The sequence below is a fragment of the Lathamus discolor genome, chromosome 4 (assembly GCF_037157495.1).
Source record: "Lathamus discolor isolate bLatDis1 chromosome 4, bLatDis1.hap1, whole genome shotgun sequence".
Lineage (NCBI taxonomy): Eukaryota > Metazoa > Chordata > Aves > Psittaciformes > Psittacidae > Lathamus > Lathamus discolor.
Window position 1 is genome coordinate 74,539,333 of NC_088887.1, and position 19,605 is coordinate 74,558,937.

Consider the following 19,605-nt stretch of genomic DNA (forward strand, 5'->3'; position numbering starts at 1 on the left):
CTCAACTTCTGTTTCTCTTCCTTCCTGTAAGATTAGAGGCATCAGCAAATCGTAGAATCAGAATAGTTAGGGTTGGAAAGGACCTTATGATCATCTAGTTATAGTAGTTTCTTTTGTATCTAACATAAAATACATGGGAGAAAAGTTTTATTGTGTGTAAGTCACTAACAATATGGTGACAGCTGTCTTGGATTGTGGAGTTGCTTGTGACAAATATTTAGAAGATTTTTCTAGGGGTGAGTACAGTGGTAATGGTGAGGACAAAAATGGGATGATGAAGCCAGTAACTTGATTCTAGTAGCTATTGTGCATCTGCACGTAGCTTATACAGCAGTTTCATTTCTAGCCTTTGTTTTCCCAGCACACAATAAAATGGTGTCATCTTGGTCAAGACTGACAGACAACTCACAGCTTGGATTTCTTAATACTTGTGGGTGTACTTAGATTTGTAATTAATCCCACTGGTTAGACATGAATGCTTATGTATGGATTTATGCATCATGATAGATCTGGGTCTGTAGTAGGCCGTGAGATGCATTCTTTCCACTTTTTCAGTTCTATAAAGTAAGCATAGGACGCTACCAAATAATCTTATCTGTGATCAAAAAAAAAAAAACCCTCTGTAATAATTTGCATTGAATCTTTATAGTAAAAAATATTCACAAACATAATTATATGCATGTAATATTTGCAGTATAAGCAATAAGCTGAAATTTATGTAATATCTGAATATATGAAATATATTGTGTAATTTATGAAATATATGTCTTCTTTCCTCCCCTTAGATGATATCAGCAGAAAGAGTAATGGAATACACAGAACTTGAAAAAGAAGCTCCTTGGGAAACCAACAAGCATCCACCACCTGAATGGCCAAGCCAAGGAATGATAGCATTTGAAAATGTTAACTTCACTTACAGTCTGGATGGACCTTTGGTGTTAAGACATTTGTCAGTTTTAATTAAACCAAAAGAAAAGGTATGTATATGGCTGTCTGGAGGCATGCACAGAAATCAAGCAAAGACGATAAACTGACATGATGCTGTGTGATAAAAATGCATTATAAAATATATGGATGTTAGGAAATTGATAAGTGTTCTTTTAAAGAATAAGCCTTAATCATATTAAAAAGTTGGAGCCTATTTGTTTCCTGTAAGTGTAGCATGCATGCATCTGGGAACATGACATTTCTGTGTGTCAAAAAAAAAAAAAAAAAGGTTTATTTGATAATATTCTAAAAAAATTGGGTTTCATTGGGAAGTGGCAGACATTCAAAACGCTGACTAAGGCCGAAATGTTTGTTCAAATCCAAAGTAAGTGGAGCTGTGTTAGGAAATTGTGGATTCAGTAGAGCGAACATAAATGGAATGAAGGATGTCAGCAAAGGTGAGCAGAGACAATTGAAAATAAGGAATGTACATGCTCTTGCACAGAGCCCCACATGGAAGAGAGACGAAAGAAATATAAATCAGTTGTATAACTTTAAATTTGGGGATTTTATTTCAGTTCCTTTCGGCTACCAATCCAATTAGCTGTTGCCATTAATTAGATTGGTAGCCAAAAGAAACATAGAAATAAAACTCTTCTTCCTCTGCAAATTTGACTCTTCCTCCCCAATTTTGACACTATCGCAATTGAAAGAGTGCTGCAGGGAAGGTCTCCCCCACAGATAAAATTAAATTAGAGCCTTGCAGTGTTAATTCGTGCTTTGCTACATTTCAAACACACGTGTACTTTTTTTGATTAGGGTATCTTCCCTAGGAGGCTAGTTCAGCTCTCTACAATCATTGCCCTGGCCTCATTTGTAACATGCTTTTCCATTCAGTCCCAAACCTGTTTCATTCCTCAAGTGGACCTTTTAATAACATGCATGTTACAGAAATTCAGCCCAACTTTGCTGCATGGAGATGATCTCATGGAATTAGGTGTGGGTGAGTTAAAAATGGTGTCTAAGAAGAGCAGCAAAGGGGATGTTTATCTGCTCTCTACTTTTATTGCCTATGGGCCATCTCTAGCTGCTATATATCATTCCAGTGTAATGGCAGAGAAGAACATTTGCATTTTTTAGTGAGAGACAGAAATAAAGTAAAATAAAAAATGAAACCAAGAAATATTAGCAATGTTATGACTCAGTCCTTGGTGGGGGGCAGAAGGAGAAGGGATGAAGTGGGGGTATTTATTTTTGCTGGATGGTTATGCTGTGGTTTTGTCACCCTGAACTGAATTGTCCATTTTGAAACTATTGCTAAAAACTTCATGTTTTCATTCTATGATGTTGTGCACAGTACTGCAGTAGACTGCCACTGTGTAAAATAAATAAATCTCCCAAGCGTCTGTGCTCCTTATATTGGTTTTAATTACTGAGAAGTGTCTCTTCAGAACCAGGTTTCCAGATGCTCTAGGGATTCTGCCCATACACCTTTCTCTGAGAGCTCTTATGCATGCTCAGACACCTGGCTCATACGGACTTCTGGTGGCTGCGGTACCACTGGCAGTTTCACTGAGTGTAAGCTTCTGCGGTGCTTGTAGTTGTACCCATCCAGTGCCCACTTTGGGAAGCCGTAGGTACAGTAAGAACGGAGGAGGTGATTACTAGTAGATCACTTGTGGGTTAGGGTCTCTTTTGTCTCAACATTCAGGATTTCCCTACCATCAAAGCAGGCTAGGAATGATCCTCTGTTTTAACCACCTTTGCTTATGTAACATAGTCTGCCAGGGACAGACTGGGGAGTGCTCACATAAGGAGCACTGCCAGCAGCCGACTGTGATTAACCTCTTCAGCTACTATAGCTGGAGCAGGAAAAGGTTAGCCTTAGATTTTAAACACCACTATCTTTGTTTCAGGGTGCTTATGAGTACTTATTGACTAAATCATTGTTAAATGCACCTTGTCCTGACATATCCTAAATCTGAGGGTCTGGCTCCATGTAAAAGTTAGGAGAGTGAGAGTCCAGATTTACGGCATGGCAGCTGTTCGTGTAAATACTGTCACAGCATAGCACAAAAGGGAGGTTGCCTGAGGGATAACAAAGACATGGGCAGTTTCAGTGGAGTAGCTGACGTGCTGTAAATCTCACTCCCATTTGTTGTGCAGCTCTACTTTGAAGTACAAGTGACGCTTGAGTAATGATAAGCCCAGCATAGCAGGTGTACTCCTGGGTATGCACATGGCTCACAGCAACCCACAAAATCCTGGCCCTGTGATTCCTGTTAGGTAGCTGGGACTTCCATTTCCAGACCATCACTGTATTTGCACTGGCTGTGAACACAGGGCTCTGAAGAATACGATGTATTGAAAAATAAGTAAATGTGTATAGTGAGAGCCGTTTCACATTCATGTCAATTTTCAGCAGCCTGTAGTCAATTGGACCAAAAATACATAGACTCCTCTAAATACTGAAGAGCATAGTCCTTTCATTTGATGCCAAACTGAAAGTGGGATTTTGACAATATGCAGAGCAGCTGCATTTTTATTTTAAGTATCAAATGTATTTTTTGTGTTTTTTTTCTTTATATCCTTAATACAATACTTTATATTACTGACATTTAAAGAGGAACAATTGAACTTTTGTTTTCACAACTGTGGGTGTCTGTGTTCTCCATTCAGCATTTTCTTTCTGAGCTGTAGTGTATCTGTTCAGAACTATTTTTCCTTTGTTTCACTGATAGAATTTAGAATGCTAGACATTTTATCATTTATTGTAGCAGATTTGCTTAAATTAGGCTGTATCTTTAATAATAAGCACTGTATAAATGTTAATTAGTTTATATACAATAGTAAAATAATGAATTGTTGGATGAAATTGTTGAATTGGAAAATGGAAGTGTAAAATGCCTTTTAGATTATGCAGTATAAGTTGCTCCTTGCAGTATACTTTTTATAGTGTTTTGTGAAGTTTTGATGAAATGTGGGCACTGCTGCTTTGTCTGAGCTTAGTGTCTCTGACTGTTAGCAAGTTTCTCCTTGCTGTTCCATGTAGTTTCCTGTATTTAATTTCATTCTAGCAGTTACACATGTGAGTCTCAGGCAGTGGGTAGTTGCCCTCTGGTGTCTGCACATATACTCATGAAGGTCTTCACGTTTCTTCCTCCCTTCTGCATCACAGTCACTTCACTAGGCTATATTGTACATGTTTAATTCTCATAAATCCTTCCTCATCAAATCAGTATCTCCAACCCGTATTAAGTTTATGTTGCACTTCTCTGAACTCTTTCCAGTGTGTTGATTTCTTTCTGGAAATGCAGCGATTAGAAGTGAGTGCAGGAAGTAACAAATCCTGCCAGATCAGATCTGTGTGGAGGGTTACGCCCATCACCTTCTCTGGTACAGTTGATTGCTGTACATTGTTTTCTCTAAGAATCCTTTACCTGAAGACAGCATTTAAATAAAAAAGTTTACTGTTCAAGTAGTATTTAATCACCACTAATTATGTGTCTCCTTTCATTTATTAATGGGCCTCCTTTCTCCCAAGGGTTGGTTTCATATGAAATATTTGTAGGTCTCAACCCCTTGTTCATTAAAGTTAGCAATCCTGTATTTTGCATTGTCTCTACCTCTTTTTTCTGAAAGTCATTATTTGTTCACATTGCATACAGCTTCTGATTTTAATTTGGGAACGTACAGAAGCCTGCTTCTCTGTGAATTTATTACTCACTTTTCCTTCAGTTTGGAAAGGAATTGCAGCTTGCTCAGATGGCCTTGTAGCTTCAATACTTGTGCCCTCTCTGTTGAAGCTGTCTGAAGCGTGAATACAGTTTACAGTCATGCTGGTTTTGGCTTTCGAGTTGGGCTGCTTTAAAGTACTTCACCTTTATCATGCTAACCAAAATCAGTCTTAGTTACTTAAATTGGAGTTACTTAAATCGGAGTTACTGCTCATACGTTTCCCAAAGTGCTTTATAAGAGTCAGTCCTTTTTTGGGTTGAAAAGTAGATTTATGCCTGACTTTATTTGCCTAACATCACCCAGAAAACCAGGCTTAGTATAAAAACTAGCAGCGTTGAACAACATTACTCTATATACCAAGCCACTTTATCTTTTTTCCACAATAAAACACCACACTTCAAGGGAAGACCTTTTACCTTTACTATGATCCAGGAAACTGTTGGGTATCCAAATGTCACCTGAATCCAGACTGATTTTGTGGGGGAAGTTTTTGCTCTTGAAAACAAATGTTAATTATAAAGAAGTTTTATTTGGTGCTTGTCCTACTGTAAATCCTGTGATATAAAACTGTTTCTTGACACATTAATTTGTCCTGAAAAACTCACGGTTTAATTGTACAAGCTTGGCTTGCTCTGTAGGTTGGAATAGTGGGAAGAACTGGAGCTGGGAAGAGCTCCCTGATAGCAGCCCTCTTTCGCTTAGCGGAACCTGAAGGAAGGATTTGGATTGATAAGTACTTGACGTCAGAGCTAGGACTCCATGACTTGCGGAAGAAAATTTCAATTATACCTCAGGTAAGAGTGTGACGTGGTCTACCCTAAGCATTTTCACCGCAGTATTTAAAATGCTTTGCAGGGATATGTTCCCCCTGCACCCCTCTATGCAGTAGACATAGAAACTTCAGTGAGGCATTATTCTTACTTGAGTAAGGTTTTGATTATTTTAAGATAAACAGAATCAGTATCAGGGACTGTGGCGTTTCCCTGCTAATTTTGTCCCCTGTCTGTTCCTCTGGAATACTTGTGCATAGGCGTTAGCAGCATGCTGTCCTATAGTCTGGGAAAAAGCAGAGAAAGTCTGACAAGAATATACCAAATCTTCAGCAGTCCTCTGGGGTCACTTGATCCTCTGGCAGCAGTTGATGCTTGATGTGTTGGTTGAAGCTTCCTTACTAAGGGACTCTGAGGGACATCTGGTAAAAATGGTAATGGACAGTGGTTCTAAGCCTCTCTTACCTGCTGCTTTTTTTAATTTTCCATTCCCAAGAATAGGAGTCAGAGAACAGAAGCAGGTATGCTATTATCAAAACAAAAGTGCTCCCCCAGCAACTGGATTATTGCCTAATGCAGGATGTTTTGTTTCTGCAGGCTGAAGGCTTTGTTATTACACAGTGGAGGTACTCACTGGAACTAGGCGTCTTTTGTATATAAAGAGGACTTAATGTGGATTTAAGTTTTATTTTTTTGTTTGTGTGCAGTGTTCATTTCTTCTGAAAGCAGATGATATCATCAGTTCATTCAAGGTCTATAGCTTTTTTAAAGCTTTGTCCATAACTATTGAGAGTGGTTTCTACATTCAGAAGAATTCAACCCAGTTGAAAAAAATAGAGTACTGAGACAGGAAAACTGCTAATCTAGTATACTTTCTACATTTTGACTGATACAGAATGCTCAAAGTTCACTGCATTTAATTACACATGTTGGGGTTGGGTTGGTTTTTTTTTTTTCATATATTGGTCTATTGCCATAGCTATAAAACTATTTTAATCCAGTTGAATTTTGTGATTTTATCAAGTTTATATACATGATAAGGCTTTCATTATAGTCCCAAAGGGTTTTAAGTGTCTGAAGGCTAGCAGGTAACATTTCTTTTCCACATAAGGGAAGACTTGTTTCCACTAAAAATAAGCAAAACTATGAAGTGGTGGTAATAAGAAGAAGTGGAGGGTTTGAAATAAGGTTTATACTGTAGTAAGCTGAGTGATAGGTATTGTCTTGTACTGCATTAATAGTAGTGTCAATGATAGAAATAGTAATGTAACATCAGGTAGTTATTTTGCAGCACATACCTTCATAATTATGTAGGAAGCTAAGAAACCAGAGGGAGAGATGCTTATTAAAATTATAACATCAAACAAGCTAAACAGAACCATTCCTAGAGAGTGATGAGGCAAGACTGAAGTTTTCTTATATGTTAAGTTTAAATACCTACCTGGAGAAATAAAAATGTGCTTAGGCTTCTAATTGCTTGCCTGGATGGAACTCTGTGAAGGCTGTGTTTGTAAATCTTTCCTATGCAAATGTTGTCTGCCTCCCTGACTGCAAGCATTTTTACAACAATTATTTACAGGTTTGTCTTATTGCTTTCCTCTCATAAACCAGTCTATTTTAAATAATAATCTGTGTCAGAAATGATAATTAAAAAATATCCTTATCTTCTGTTGCAGTATGTCTGTTGTTAGGACTTTTATAGTACTTATGAACCCTTTATAAATTCAGCCAACCTATAAAAATGGATTGAAAAGGAAAATAAGCATAATAATACCTTCAAAACACCCCAAATGGTGTATTACAATATGTATTGGTAAACAAATTACTTCCTAGGTGGTTTTTGAAGAAAAAATTTCTTTAACCTGTTAATGTTTTTTTAAATCCTTTGTTCATTCAGCAGGCTTTTTAGTGACGTTGCTAATGCAGCAGATACCGTCAAGTAATTGGCGTGCTATGTCAAGATATGCACATGTTCTTTTACATTGCTTGTGGCATGTTCTCTCTTTGTTAATCATTTTATACCACTCAGAGTGGTTTAGAAATTAAGACACAATGAAAGGGTTAAGGCCTGAATTCTATTCCAATTTGCTGCAGCTCTTTGGAGCTGGGCATCGCTAGGGTTAGATGGGGCGTAAGTCACAACAGAGCTTAATCTCAGAGTAAGCTGCTGTTATCCAACGTAAGTTAGACTTTATTTCCTTGGGGAGGTAAAAAAGAAAACATTTTGCATAAGATCTCTCCAGTTTAAAGAAGACTGACAACATGATGTATGGTCTCCATTTATGATTTAGCACTATTACAGCATTTAACTTGTTACTGTCTTTATGTGTAGTATTAAGAGGAGTTTAGCCCTAAAGTACTGTCAGTGCATGACTCTCAGGTCTGGCAACTCACATTTGTGAGTATTGACCTGTTGCTTAAGAAGTTCTGCACCAAAAGTTGTCTTCCTGCTTCTCGAACACTACATTTTCCAGTGTGAATTAATTTATGCCAGTTCAATTAATGATGTTATTGGTCTGATTGGGAACTGAAGTAGAACAAGCTTACTTCGACCACAGGTAAACCCACATTGGTACCTGAATAGGAGAAAGTACTGATTTGACTCCCTGATGTATTTTGAGTGAGAACTTTGCCCAGCACTGCTCCAGTTCTAAGTAAGTTTGCTTTGATGCTGTGGCGGTACAGATTAACTTCTGTGTGTATAGGTTTAAAAGTTACATTGAAATGGTGAAAGCTTAATTCCTCTTAGGCTCTGGTGGTAAAATTGAAGGGCATTTATGGTATGAAATGAAAAAAACACCCACAGCCAACTAGAGAAGGAAAACCAGAAAGGCATTGTGAGCTCTTTTATTCCTCTCTGGTTTATGTACTTCAAAAACAAATTTTCAGAACTGCCCAGATGTAATTTAGGAGTGTAAGCTCATTGACACTGGTAGTTGCTGGTTTTCATTAACAATACCAGGAGGACAGCAGTGATTTCATGTAAGTATATATATAGCTTGTAGCATCAAAACAGTGGCATGTAAATACCCATTTGAGTGCCAACATAACTGTGTACAGCAATTTACAAACAGACCTGTCCGGTTTGGTAAATTATCTTCATACAGACTGGTGGAACACTTGCCTCCCCCTCCTCCTTTAAGTAAGCTATTGCGAAATACTCATTTGCATTTCATTAAAGATAGCTGCCTGTTGGACATTTCTGTGCTATTTGTTGATATAGGTTAGTTCTGTTTATTGTTATATTACCTACTGCAATATAAAACCTGTGTTTGTAATGGCATGCTAATTTTACTGGTTTTTAGGAGCCTGTTTTATTCACTGGAACTATGAGGAAAAACTTAGATCCTTTCAACGAATACACCGATGAAGAGCTGTGGAGTGCCTTGGAAGAGGTGACTTACTAAATCTAATAATACACATCTGATTTTACAAGCCAGATAACACTACAGTGCTTGTGTGCATTTGGTTTTAGATGTTTTCATCAAGTTTGATGAGGGCATAGCTGTTGATGGGGAAAGGTAGACCATTGTGTGTGCGTTTGCATGTGTGTGTTTGTGCATGTGAGTGTAGACGTGTATTGTTATGTAAGCCTTTTATGAAAAAATTATCCTTTGGGATGATGCTTTGGTTACGTTTTGATTCATATCTTACTTTTAATGAACATTAATAGATTCTTAACAATGTGCTTTAATGTTTCTGGAGTTCTAATAGCTGACACACTGTGTAATCCAAGTTGGCACTTGCTCATTTTGTGTCAGAATATAAAAGGTAAAACCCTGCATACTTATTGTTGTGTCATCAGGCACACAATAGCTGATTTAAAAGAGAGTTACTCATCCTACAGTATGTTGACATGTCAACAGGTGCAACTGAAAGAGGCCGTGGAAGATCTACCTAATAAAATGGAGACGCAGCTGGCAGAATCTGGGTCTAATTTTAGCGTTGGTCAGAGACAGCTGGTGTGTCTTGCCAGAGCGGTTCTAAAAAAAAACCGGATCCTTATCATCGATGAAGCAACAGCAAATGTGGACCCAAGGTAAAAACAAAATCTGTCACGTTAAGATGGGCTGGTTTTCTTCTTCTAGTATGATCATCTGTACTGTAGAGGTGGACTTAATGCGTCGTATTTCTTGTAGTTTGCGTTGTTATTTTATGTTTTTAATGATAGCATCATAAATTGTCTATTCAAAGTGGGGCGGTTGAGCTTTGGCTACGGAGCAGATAATATAAACTAAGCCTTCAAAATATGCCTAATTTCAGTGCATTCCACAGAGCATGGAAATTAATATTCAAAGTTTGTTTGTCCTGCAGCTATAGACGGGAAGACAAGAACCTCCTTGGAAATGCACATCAGTAACATCAGAATAGCCATGAAACACTTTGAGTTCTGTTGGTTTCTCAAAGAAATGTCTCTTGGAAATGAAGACATAAAAATTAATAAATTAATTAATTAATTACTCTCACCACCACCACCCCCTAAAAGAAATAAACAACAAAAAGTAGAACGGTGAAAAATGGCCATAAGCAAAACTGGATACTTCTGGTTATGTATGAGATGCTGTGCCTTCAGATGGGCTCATATGCTGGTTTAATAAGTTACAGATAAAACAGGGGTGAGGGGGGAAAGGTAAGCTGAGGAGTTGCAGAGGAATTGCAAAACAGATTTGGAGATGTTTAAAGCTACAGGAGGGACTCATTCATCATTCATTATTTTGTCTTGTATAACACAGGCAGGGAGAACTTTCCTGAATTCATTCCTGTTTGAACAAGAGTTGTACTTCTAGAAGAGCATCCAACCTCAATAGAAAAAAAAATTCAATGACAACCCTTGTTAAACTGTTCCAATAGCTAAGTACCCCCACTGTTAATTTTTGAAACATTTGAAACGCTGGTGGAAATATTTTAGAAACAATGCTGCAAACGTACTGCATCAATTAGTTTGAGCTGAATATATAGTTCCAACAAACTATGGCTTGAGGGAGAACTCAAGAGGACAATAACACAGCAAGTCCCTCAAACAGATGCATTAAGGATTTTGTATGTCATCTGGGCGTGACTCATTTTTATAACATCTTCTTGGGGGAGAAGTGGTGCCACTAGGGTAGCTTTGCAGTTCAGCTGACAGTGTATTTCTAAAACCTTTAGAGAAGTGCATTCCCTTCCCAGAGGTTCTCTTTTTCTTTTGATTTCTTTTGATATTTATTTTTTTCTTTTTGGACCATTAGTTTATTTTTGACTGAGCTCTGATAGATTAACTGTGATTAATCATAGCTCTGGAAATTTAATACCATCTTACTCATCCTCCCTATCTCACATGTGTGTGTTCTCAACTTGCACTATCCATTTAATTGATCTTGATTAATGTGTGCTGCAATATATATTATAATAAGGTAAATGTTTGTTTGTATCAACTCTAGGCATAACAATACAAATAATAACTTGGAACTTCTTCTTTGAATTCAGTTTGCATTACAGTCATTATTACCTTTTCCTTAATGTGTTGCTACAACTAGAGCCAAGTATTTTTCAGCTGTGCAATCTGATAGGATGCTCAGCAGGAAATGCTGATGTGGGTTGCTTAACTGAGCAGTCAGGGAGGCATTTTTGGCATGTAAGGAAAACCTTCTTCTCTTCTGATGCACAACCCCCATTCCTGGCACCCTTGTCTCTAGCCTGGCGGCAAGCACACATCGCATCAAGCACCTGGGATAGGAAACCATGGGGAGCAGCCGCTGGCTCTGGAGATATTATTTCTTTTTTTGTTGTTTTTCTGGCTCTCGATCTCTTTGCCTCAAGTGCTGCTGCAACTGTGTCCCTTCTCCAATTCAGCCTAGAAGCACATGTGAGAAAGGCAAGGTTTGAGGTGGGCGAAAGAGAAGGAAGGGTGAGGTGACATGAGGCAGTAGATGCTACAGCAGGATGAGAGCTCATTCTTCTCCTTCCTTCTTACATCTTCCAGCTCCCATATGTACCCGTATTTTCCCTCTTGCTCTTCATAACTACCAGCAGTTCTGCAGCAGGGGTGTCAATGCTGTCGTGAGGGAAAGGAGGAGTTTGCCATAAAGAAGGTTGCCCTAAGTCAGACTACTTGCATGTTTTACGTGATGACTGAGTGACATTTAATTTGATCTTATCTTCTTGGTCCCGAAGCTGTCATTCTCACCCCAAAGAGTGGAGTCATTTGAAAGCAGTTGAACCATTCTGAAAAACTGCATGAAATATGGAGCAGAAGAGCTGAAAATCTTTCTGTGGTTGCTTGAGTGATATATTGAAACAAAATCCTTAGTAACTGAGACTTTTTTCAACTACTCAGTAAGTTGAACTTAAAAAGCTTTCTGCACACTGGTTACAATATGACACATTAGCTCATATTTTTACCGCTTATAGAAGACAAAACTTACTGGGACCACTCCACTGCAACCTTTTTACATTGATTGTTTATTAAGTCTGGTAAAAACAGCCACTGCACATAGTTGAGTTCATTAATCACCTTAAATCAGCTTAACCTTGTCAGGTTTAACCTTTGGTTACGTCTTACTGCTGTCTGTATTTGTTTCTCTTTTGGAGAAATTATCTAAAGCCACTCAGGAATTGTGTAGTGTGAGATACACTTCCAGGACAATCCCAAGAGGACATTAGACTGAAGATAATGGCTTATCCAGTGTTCCTTTCAGCAGCTTGGTTGCCTCTCATTCAGCTTGTATTTATTCTTGCTCTTTAGATAGTTTTCTCTTTACACAGTCAGCGACTTCAGGTTATACCAGATCTGGGGTTGCTGTGAAACTTGGTGTTAGGATCCTCAACCCATGATGCCAGTGGGACAGCCATACCACCATTTTGTGTTTTCTTATTGTACTGCTCCTTGTGATGGGGAATATTGTGGTTCCCATTTTCATATAATCAGATTAGGGTTGATCTTTTGTCATCAAGCAGCCCTGGTTTTGGTATTCAGGTTGCATCTTTGGTTTCTAATGTGCCTGAAAGATGATGGGGTTTGATCCACTGAGGTGGGTGATGGAATCACTTGGCACTTGCCTAGCCACTTTCTCAGTGTGGTAGGTTCCACAAAGGGTCCATTTATGCCCTGAAAAAAGGGCAGAAATGCCGCTTCCTTTGGCACTTTTCTAGAGGGTAGACTGCTCTAGATATAGTCTACACTCTGTCGGCTTGTAATTCTGTACGCAGATCTTTTCTTAGTCTTAGATTTTCTTACCTTTCCTACCTTCTTCCCAAGATTCTTCTAGAGGTTACTGCTGGCGCTCCTGCCTGCCACCCCAAAAAAAACTGTACTACAAGATCTACCATGGACTGTAGAGAGGCTCTGATCAAGTTCCTGTCAGTGAACATGTCTACATGAGATTTCATACTGTGGTATTTAAAGATGGAGCTATTAGATCTGTTTCTGATTACTTTGTAGTCTCATTTTTGCAATATTTGTCACACCCACAGTATGGCCAGCAGTTTCTTATTACGGAAAAGCTTATATTCAAGAAATACCTGTTTAAGATAATAGTTTGATAGTATCTATATGAGAATGAGGAATAGGTTTTATTGTAAATGTAGGAAGAGGTAGTGCTCTAAGGAATGCATATAATAAAGGGAGATACAATAAATTAATGCAGAGGACAGGGATGTTCAAGGATGAGGCATTCTTCTCAGATAACAATAGGAATAACCTGAGAGTTACAAATCATTTTGAGCCCCTTAAAAAGTTGTTTCCAAAATCCCTGTGCAAGCTGTGATTCTCTGTGCTCCATAGTAGCTGTGCATGAAACCTCACCTTGAGCTTGACTGTAAGGAAAGAAAAAGGCTTTCTTTACATACTTCTAAGGAGTACCGAGGCTTTTGTTTCTGTTTTAACATTCTAACCATTACAGAGAACACATCCTGCCATCTGTATAAGCCTCTCCCCTACTGAGTGTTCTTACCTGTGGCCTTGATTTTTTCCCTTTAGAAAGGGAGAGCAGTCAAGTCATTGAGGCATTGCTGAGAAGATAGCACAAACAGATACATGCATCCACACTGAAAGCTGTGGTATTGCTGTGATGTGGGGCATTAATGATGGATGCCTTCTTTTCTCAAGGAAATTCTTAACACACAAGGATAAAGAGCATGGCTCTGTCCTGAGTTCTCCTCCTGTTTCTTTCCTTGACTGCATACTAGCCTTGATTCAAAAAGAGATGTTGAGGAGCACCTGCTTCCCACCATGTTGTTCATCTGCTTTTAGGAAGCAGGACTAAGCCTTCTCAGACTGTGACCCAGAACCTTGTTCGCTTAAGCTCATGACAGAGCTTAAATGTTTCTGATGAAGATGACAGTCAGCATGCATGGGAACTGTTACTTAACTGTTTATGTCTTCCTCCTCTATGATCATTCTGTCATCAGCAGGCATCTGTCTGTTCCTTTGTCATGCTGATTGCTTAAACTGTTTGTAACAGATGTTCAGTCAGTCCTTCGGTGCATGAGCTTGTGCTTTCTACTGTGGAAACTTAGAGGTTAATCCATTCTTCTAAGTCATCCTGTTCTTCCGAAGTTGCTTTGTCTGCCTTTTATTGTTAGTGCCTCCTGACATGGTGGCATCAGAACAATTCTTTTTGCTTAATTTATGGAGTGATACTAAATACTTATCATGTGCAGACAGATTCAGTGTAGAAAATATTGCGCTTCTGTCTAAAAAATAATTTGTCAGAGGAAGGCATGTATTGCATGGATCTTTATTGTATTTTATTTAATTTTTCCAATTACTTTTAACAATTTGAAGAAATGAGGCTTTCTAAGCAACTGGTTGAAGCCAACATGGCTGCCTAAATATACCGGTTTATCCAGATACCTTCTTTGTCTTGTTTTAACCCTTTCTACAGCATTTATTATTCTCCAGTCATTATATATAAAGGTACCATTTAATGTTTTAATAGAAATCCTGGAAATCAGAACCTCTAAAGCTTCTAGGCTGGAGCTTCCTAACTCCAGCTGGAGCTAACTAACCCCAGTATACCTTGAGTTCTTTGTGTCTCCCTTCTATCTTGCATGAAAGTTTTAACTTCTTTACCTTTTTCTCCATTGTCATCACTCATTGTTTGGGGTTTTTTTGAAGGCTAGTGGGCAATATGTGAGTATTCACATGGCCTGGCTTTGTGAGAGGGTTGGAAACCAAGGCTTCCTCTGCAGTGTGGGCTGCCTCTAGAGGGCATTCATCACCTGGTGGCTGCCTAATTCAAGGGCTCCTTCCAGCCATGCCTTTCCCCTTTCGTTGAGTAAACAGAGGACTATATAGATTTCCACATGTAAGCCTGACTAGTATGCTCTGTGTTAAGTGGTGTCAATGCTTCTCTTGTACAGTTTGTTACTTGAATACTCTCCAGTTTTCTGACTGTTGCACCTCTTTTACCATAATGCTTATTTATACAGCCAAAGAATTTTTGTGGTTTATGTATCTTTTCGTATACTTTTATTTCCTTTTCACTGTTCTTGGCTTTGTGACAGTTACCACTTTAACCCTATGCTTTAATGTCTGTGCTCTAGCTTAGTTTTCATTCTTTACAAATCTTATGTTTCCTCCTGATATTCTTTTCTTAGGTGGTTGATTAATGTAGTAGAATGAGGCTCTTAACTTAAAAGCTCTTATTCCTTTCCTTGGATTGTGTGTTCCAGTTAACACTTTTGATTAATGGAGTATGCCAGATTTTCTTTTTTCTGTACTCAGGTTCTTGAGCTACTCCAGTCCGACTTTAGTTTACCAGCCACCTTCTTTACGTAACCATCTTTTGCAGTTGAGATCAAGAACCTTGATTATAGTCTGTCTTGTGTTCGTTCTTCAGTTGATTTATTGCAATGAAGGATATTTGCTTTCACCAACTTTTCTTCACTGCTTATGCAAACTAATGCTTGAAAGAAAATGGCAATTACTTTTTTTTTCCCATGTAAAAATCCCTAGGAATATCTGATGGCAAAATTTTTCTGTCATCAAAGCCTGGAAAATCAGTCTCTTGAAATGAAACCTATTGGTCTACTTGCAAGGAGAAACTCTTTCGTCCTCAGGTATTTAGAGGATACATTTTTAGAGTATGTTTCATGATACGCCCCCAAGTCATCTAACGTAATGAGAGGAGGAAGTACTGTAACGACCTCATAAGCATATTTCCTGCTATACAGTCATGTTTGATGAAGTTGTAAAATCTGCCTGCCAATCAGTTATCCATGCAAACATCTTATTTTTGTCTGCATTGCTCTTGCTATGTTTCAGAACAGATGAGTTCATTCAGAAGACAATCCGTGAAAAGTTTGCTCACTGCACAGTGCTGACCATTGCACACCGCTTGAACACCATTATTGACAGTGACAGGATTATGGTAAGACAGTCAACTATTTTTTTGTTGGGTTTTTTTGGTTTTTTTTTTTCATTTTCTTTTCCCTGAAGAAGAATGCTGTTATTGACTCTTTCTTCTTAATTTGTATCTAAAAGTGGTCAGAAGTTGCTCTTCAGGCTTATCCTAGTTAACCTAGTTACCCTAGTTACTGTGATTTGCAACTCAGAAAACCATAGAAGTAATGACCTGAAAAGACTTCTTACATTGTCTGGCCCTGTGGTTTCCTACCTGCAAGGCATGAACCCATTGCAGGTGAGGCGCAGCAGCAGACCTGAGCAAATAAACTTTGCCAGCACTAGGAGACTGTGAAGACACACCCAAGAGGCTCTGGACAGAGCCAGCTGGATTTGGTCAGGTCTATTAATTCAGTCTCGGTGGGCTGAGGGAGGCAGTGACAATAGTTAGTGGTGTGGGATGTGTGAGGAGGAAGTGGTAGAGGTTCTGGGGCAGGAGACTTGGAGGTAAGGAGGCAGCAGCTGCCCTGGGGCAAGGGTGGTGGTGGGAGAAGTGGAACTAGACTGGTGAGGTAATGAACACAGCCAGCTTTCTAAAGCAAGGTTCAAACAGAAAAGATGAAGCATCACCAATGCAGCAGTCTCTGCCGCCTTTGTTTCCAACAGAACAGCAATAGACACTGTGATGTACCTTCTGTGCTATTTTGTCTGCCCCACAGTGTGTTGCACACACATAGAAATTAAGAAGTACTTGCAGATTATTTTCATAAAGGCAGTGGTCCTCCCTAGGCTCTCAGGAGATCAGGCTGGTCTGTGTCCTTGAAATGATGTGCAGCCTGCAGGTTTGCAATTTTCTGCAGTAGGAACAGGAGCCCTTTGCAAGCATTTTCTTCACAGCCAGTTAATGATGTAGCTGACAGTGGGCAAACCGTGTTCATGAGTGGAACTCAAATTTAACTGGGCTTCAGTCAGAAATTACCCTTCACCTCCCAGTGGTAACTTTAAAAAATTACTTTCTTCAACTTTTCCTTTGTGAAAATGAAGCATGTTAATTCTTTCAGTTTTTTTAGTGGATACTCAAAAAAACATTTTAAAATTTGTGATTGAGTTACAGTGGTTGTCTGAAGTACACAAAATGAAGCCATTTGGTCTAATGAGGTGAGTGGTGTTCTGAGCAGCAGAATAGATTGTGAACTGAGTGATTATAGTTTACTTACAAAGAGAGAAACCAGCAGAACTGCCATAAGTAGTCATATAATTGCAAGCATTTAACGTATAATAAATAAATATTTTCTTCACTGGTGAATACCTCCCCACAGGTCTAATGGATATGTTGGTGTTTTCTACAACTAAAGTGAACAAAAGATTTGTGAGGAAACAACTGTGACCTAATTAATAGCTGTGTGTGCTTGTTAGCTGTCCAAAAGGATTTCTGTGGGTTTTGGTTCATTAACTACCATTAACATGTTATGCACAGAATGCTCTTTCCATGAAGATGTTTTCATGGGTTTACCTTTAATACACAGTTGTAATGAAAACTAAATGTTTTGTTTACTTTTTTGCCAAAAAACATTGGAACAAAGCATAGAAATCACCCTTCTCTCCAAATTGCTCACTGTTATTACCAACTATATAGCTACTCTACTGCATTTTTAGTCTGTACATTATTCTTAAGCTTATGTGGTTTCAGCTTAGCCACTGTTGAGATTTTGTTTCCTAAAACCGCGTTTATGTTCATACATTGTCTGATAGTCTTTTTTGAATGCCTTTGACCTCTTCAGAGCATTAAAGAACAGATTTGCAAGATGATGTTCCTTTTAGTCCATAGTTATTAGTAATTCTTAAATATTTTTCACCTTTTCACATTGCTCCACTTTGATCTTACAGGTTTCTGTAATTTTGAAGGGGAAAAGGAGGGTGATAAGGGAGAAAGGGGTGAAAGGAGCTAGTGATACTGTTTCTGGACAAATCAGAAATACAGTCACATATTTAGAATGATCAGAGTTATGGCACATGTGCTTTTGTTACACTTTTAATTACTTGAGTTTACTCAGGCATGTAACACCTAGTGGGAATATAGCAGAATTTTAGAAGAGTAAGAAAAGTACATGTTAAAAATGCAAGGAAAATAATAGAAGACTTAACTATTAGTGAGTGCCTTAACAATAAAAAGAGCATTCATAGAAAAATTAATTATTTACTTAAGTATCACAGAAGTTGAGAAGACTCAGCTGAAGAAAGCTTTCAGTGCATTTTAAAATTTGGTTAGTCAGTAATGTGTTTTAGTAATTCACAAATCTAAATTGATGCAGATTCTTTTATAAGAGTAAAAATGCTAAACCAAAATGCATTGTTCTTCCATTACTTGGTATTATTAAAAACCCTGGGTTTGTTTCTTCTTCAGCTGAGACCTCTAGTGCAATAATGCCTTCATTATATATTATTATTCATTATATGCCATCCTGAATCTCAGTTGTTTGCTCTCATGGTAAGTTTATTAGGAAGCTAGGGAAGAAGGTGGAACCTGGCAGTTGAATATTAGCAGTTGTCTTTTGAAAAATAATGAGTAAAGTTATTTTTCAAAGAATTTTGGACAAACTTGTTCAACTCTCTTAACCCAGTCTCTGAAGTCCAAGCCCATTCCTGAATAAGCATATGTAATCTGAACATAAACTAGGGTTTCCCTCCCTTCCCATATAATCAGTTTGAAAGGAACCTCAGGAGGTGTCTAGACTAACCTCCTGCTCAAGCAAGGTCAGCACTAATTTCAGATCAGGTTGCTTGGGGCTTTTTCCAATTGGATCTGGAAGACATTGAAAGTTTGGGATTGCACAGTCTCTCTTGGCAATCTGCCCCGATGTTTAGTTATCTGCCATGAAATCTGGGTTTTTTCCTTATATCCAGTTGAAGCCTCCCTTCATTTTAGGGAAGTTGTTTCTCATTTTCCACTGTGTATCTCACTAAAGATCCTGCTCCTGTCCTGTAACTTCCTTGTAGGTATGGGAAGATGGTCCCCTGAAGCCATCTGTTCTCCAGGGTGAACAAGCAGTGCTCCATCAGCCTCTCCTTGTAGGTCAAGTGCTCCAGTCCACTGTCCATGCTGGTGACACTATTTCAAACTTGCTCCAATTTACCCTCATCTTTCTTGCATTGAGGGATCAAAACTGATCACCATATTCCAGATCTGATTGATGAGCGCTGAATGAAGCTATTCCCTTGATCTGCCCTCTTGTTAATACTCTTGGCACACTGCTTGACTCCTGTTAATACCTTTTCAGCACAGCTGATGCCCAGGCAGTTACTCCCCAGCTGATACTGGTGCAGGCGGTCAGTCCATTCCAGATTCAGAACTTTCACATCTGTGTCATTGTTGAGAGTCATGAAGTTCATGCTGACCTATCCTTTTAGCCTGTCTAGGTCAAAATAGCTTTGAATGTCATGGGATCATAGGATGGCTAGGGTTGGAAAGGACCTTAAGATCATCTAGTTCCAGCCCCCTTGCCATGGGCAGAGGCACCTCACACTAGACCATGTGACATGTCAGCCTGTCTTAAGTGTATTGACTGTAATCTCAGGTTTGGCGTTGTCCACAAGCTTTTGATTTAATTCATTTTAATTGCTGGTTAAAGCAGAACTTTCCAAAAAGAAATTATTCACATTTATGGTTAATCCAAACATTAAAAAAAAAAAAAAAAAAAACAAACAGAAAATAATTTTGAGAAAGTCATGAGAAAATGTCAAGTTGGATGAGTATGGAAATAGGAACTGAACATGAACTGTTGCATGTCTGCTCACACCCATCATAATAACCGGTTATATTTTAGAAGAGAAGAAAAGCCTACTGGA

At 38.5% G+C, this 19,605-nt stretch overlaps 1 protein-coding gene across 2 annotated transcripts in view; it reads left to right on the forward strand.

The window, feature by feature from the left end:
* Nucleotides 1-19,605, forward strand: part of ABCC4 (ATP binding cassette subfamily C member 4 (PEL blood group)) — a 152,339-nt gene that overhangs the window by 112,364 nt on the left and 20,370 nt on the right. For both annotated transcript variants that reach the window (XM_065678058.1, XM_065678059.1), the window contains 5 exons: nucleotides 786-977; nucleotides 5,304-5,459; nucleotides 8,741-8,830; nucleotides 9,302-9,474; nucleotides 15,682-15,787. In XM_065678058.1, the coding sequence (XP_065534130.1) occupies nucleotides 786-977; nucleotides 5,304-5,459; nucleotides 8,741-8,830; nucleotides 9,302-9,474; nucleotides 15,682-15,787 (717 nt within the window). The remainder of the gene's footprint in view (nucleotides 1-785; nucleotides 978-5,303; nucleotides 5,460-8,740; nucleotides 8,831-9,301; nucleotides 9,475-15,681; nucleotides 15,788-19,605) is intronic.